This window comes from Halyomorpha halys, unplaced genomic scaffold (assembly GCF_000696795.3).
Source record: "Halyomorpha halys isolate HHAL.00 unplaced genomic scaffold, Hhal_1.1 Scaffold820.1, whole genome shotgun sequence".
Lineage (NCBI taxonomy): Eukaryota > Metazoa > Arthropoda > Insecta > Hemiptera > Pentatomidae > Halyomorpha > Halyomorpha halys.
In genome coordinates this window covers 411855-414493 of record NW_027106561.1, presented here as the reverse complement: position 1 = coordinate 414493, position 2639 = coordinate 411855, and the positions used below count along the sequence as shown (strand labels likewise).

At 32.9% G+C, this 2639-nt stretch overlaps 1 protein-coding gene across 1 annotated transcript in view; it reads right to left on the bottom strand.

Moving 5' to 3' along the window:
- Positions 1-870: 870 nt before the first annotated feature.
- LOC106686448 (uncharacterized) overlaps positions 871-2639 on the bottom strand; it is a gene marked incomplete at both ends in the record, with an annotated part of 12522 nt that continues 10753 nt past the window's right edge. The window contains 2 exon segments of the mRNA XM_014429771.1: positions 871-1010; positions 1748-1895. Of these exon segments, the coding sequence (XP_014285257.1) occupies positions 871-1010; positions 1748-1895 (288 nt within the window).

Here is a 2639-nt window from a genome sequence, read left to right as displayed (position 1 = left end):
TAACCTCCTCTGGGAAAGATCTATCTTTGCACTGGTAGCGTAAGCATCTTCTCATGGTAGTTCTTTGTGATAACTGATGTTGCTATATTATATGAGATTCATTGGCTTAATCTTCACTTCCTGAACTACTACGAAGTAACTAAGATTGTACTTCTACCTCCTACCTCCTAGTCAAGTCGATGCAACTTACCGCAGTCATAGCTTGTCAGGCTCACCCATGTAGCTAGAACTGTTCCATCTTCTAGCTTACTTATTTCTACCCTACCTGCATCAGTGTTCAAAGCTCGTTCCCTGGCATGGTCAATTCTTACCCATTTTCTCGGAAAATTCCTGTATATACTTTTTAGAGGGCTTTCTATGGAGTCGTCATTAGGTAGGAATGTAACTAACGATTTACTTATGCAGATAGCTTCGACACTTTAATGAATTTGTTTAATAAATGTTTCCTGTAATGAGTTATATTTTTCCAGCTCTGTTCTAAGGTACAATAAGGTAATATCATCTTAATTACCATGCACCATATCAATTATTGGAACCGATATATCAATTAAATTCCTCTTTAAGTAAAGGTATGTATGTCAAAGTAAATAATTTGTAAACTAACTCCCTTACCAGTCAGGACCACTTCATACGAACGTGCCAAAGTAGACTAATTGATTCAATAAATTGTTTATTGAAGACTAATAATTAATGAGAATATTATTTATAAAAAAAAAAATGAGAAAAGCCATTTACATATCCATAGAAGCTTGGACAGAGTATATAAATTGATGTAACAACTACTATCATGATGGCTTTGGATTTTTATCCACTTTTTTTGTCAAGGTACATATAAGAAAATCATACAAAAGGTAAATCTACACGTGATACCTCATTTGTTGATTATGAATCCTGCTGACATCATCGTATTTATGGTATGTAGCTTGAAAAAGTAAATAACTTTCCTCCCATTCAACTTGTATTCTGAGCTGTCCTTTGTCAGAAATATAGGGGCAGTTAGGTTCTCTCAGCTATTGAACAAAGAATAATTTAGTCTTGTATAGTTTAAGAAGAGTGGAACATGATACATAAATTATAAAAAAGATAAATTATGATAAGAAAGAAGAATTCAAAGTAATTATTTCAGCCATAACCTTTCTTGGTGTAATCTTATATATATAAATAAATGTTACTGGACCATAAATTAGTGATGCTCTACTTTTATTCAACAATATTTATGTAAAATTTTTAAATTTATCAACTTAGTGTAAGTTCAGATGGCATATCATTTGGTAAAAACTCAAACCATTTTGAGGGTTGAGGTTTACTTTTAAATAGTTCTAGAGTTGCAAGGACAAAAAAAAAAAAAAAAAAAAAAATGTGAGATACCAGGTTCATTCAGTGTCTCACTTTATTTCAAATATATTTAGCGCTCATACATGATCAGATTTTGCAAAATTTATAGTTCTATAAAAAATTTATCCTACAAGAGAGTAAATAAAAATAGATTTAATAAATAAAGCACAGTAATAATTACTGAGTTATGGGTAACAGTTACCTCATTAAGAAAACGTTTACTCCTCACAACTTAAAAACGTTCTTGATTTCGAACTTTTGCTAATAGACAATACTTCAATACTGAATTACAATTCACTAAATTGAATATTTATTTATGCTCTTCAATACTAAAGAAATTGAATTGTTCCTATTTTTTTTTTAATTGAAATGAAATGAAGAATCAATAGATCTAAATTCAGGTATGCATTACCTCTTTTATGCTGATATCTGTATCCATGATGATTCCTTCATCTGACACATCTTGAGCATAGTAATGGCTAAATGGAGCTCCAGGTAATGGAACTGGTTCGACTTGCTTACCATGGTGTCTCAAAACATAGGCTGTCCAAGCTACATACCTATTGACACAGAGCGATACATACATTCACACATCAAAATAGCTACTAGATGTATGTAAACATAATATTATACTGAGTTTGGAGATGAAATGAAAATTATAACTAGATTTCATTTCTGGATTTTCATGTTGTCAATAGTATAGACAACAATGGTTGGAACCATGATTTACACCATCTGTTCATAGTTTATAAGCAGGCATATGGTAGTTTAGAAAGAAATAGGTTGTCCTATAAAACTTATTAGGCCGGTGATGATGGCCGTGCAAAAAAGCAGATATCTAGTACAGGTTTAGAAGAAAGTTTCCATAATGAACGAAAGCAAAACGAAGTATACGATATCATCCAGGAAAAGGAAGGCAAGTGGATATCGTTTAAGAGGTAGAAGTAGTTTTGAAACTGTGAATAGGTTTAAATATCTTGGTACAATTTTAACCAACGACAACAAGATAGAGGATGAAATAAGGGCAAGAATTGGGAACGAAAATCAATGTTACTGCTCGCTCTGAAAGGTATTCCAAAATAGAGAGACACCCCGAACACTTAAAGTAAGGCTATATAAACATATAATACGTCCCAATCTTATTTATGGTAGCGGGGCATGGACCCTAACCAAGGAGCAGCTGAGTACATGATGATGAGTGTGAGATATTGGAGAGAAGCTGCAGAGGACCGTGATGAATGAAGGAAAATTGTAGAGAAAGGGTTGAAGCCCCTATGCTATGGCACCAGGAGAAATAAAAAAGA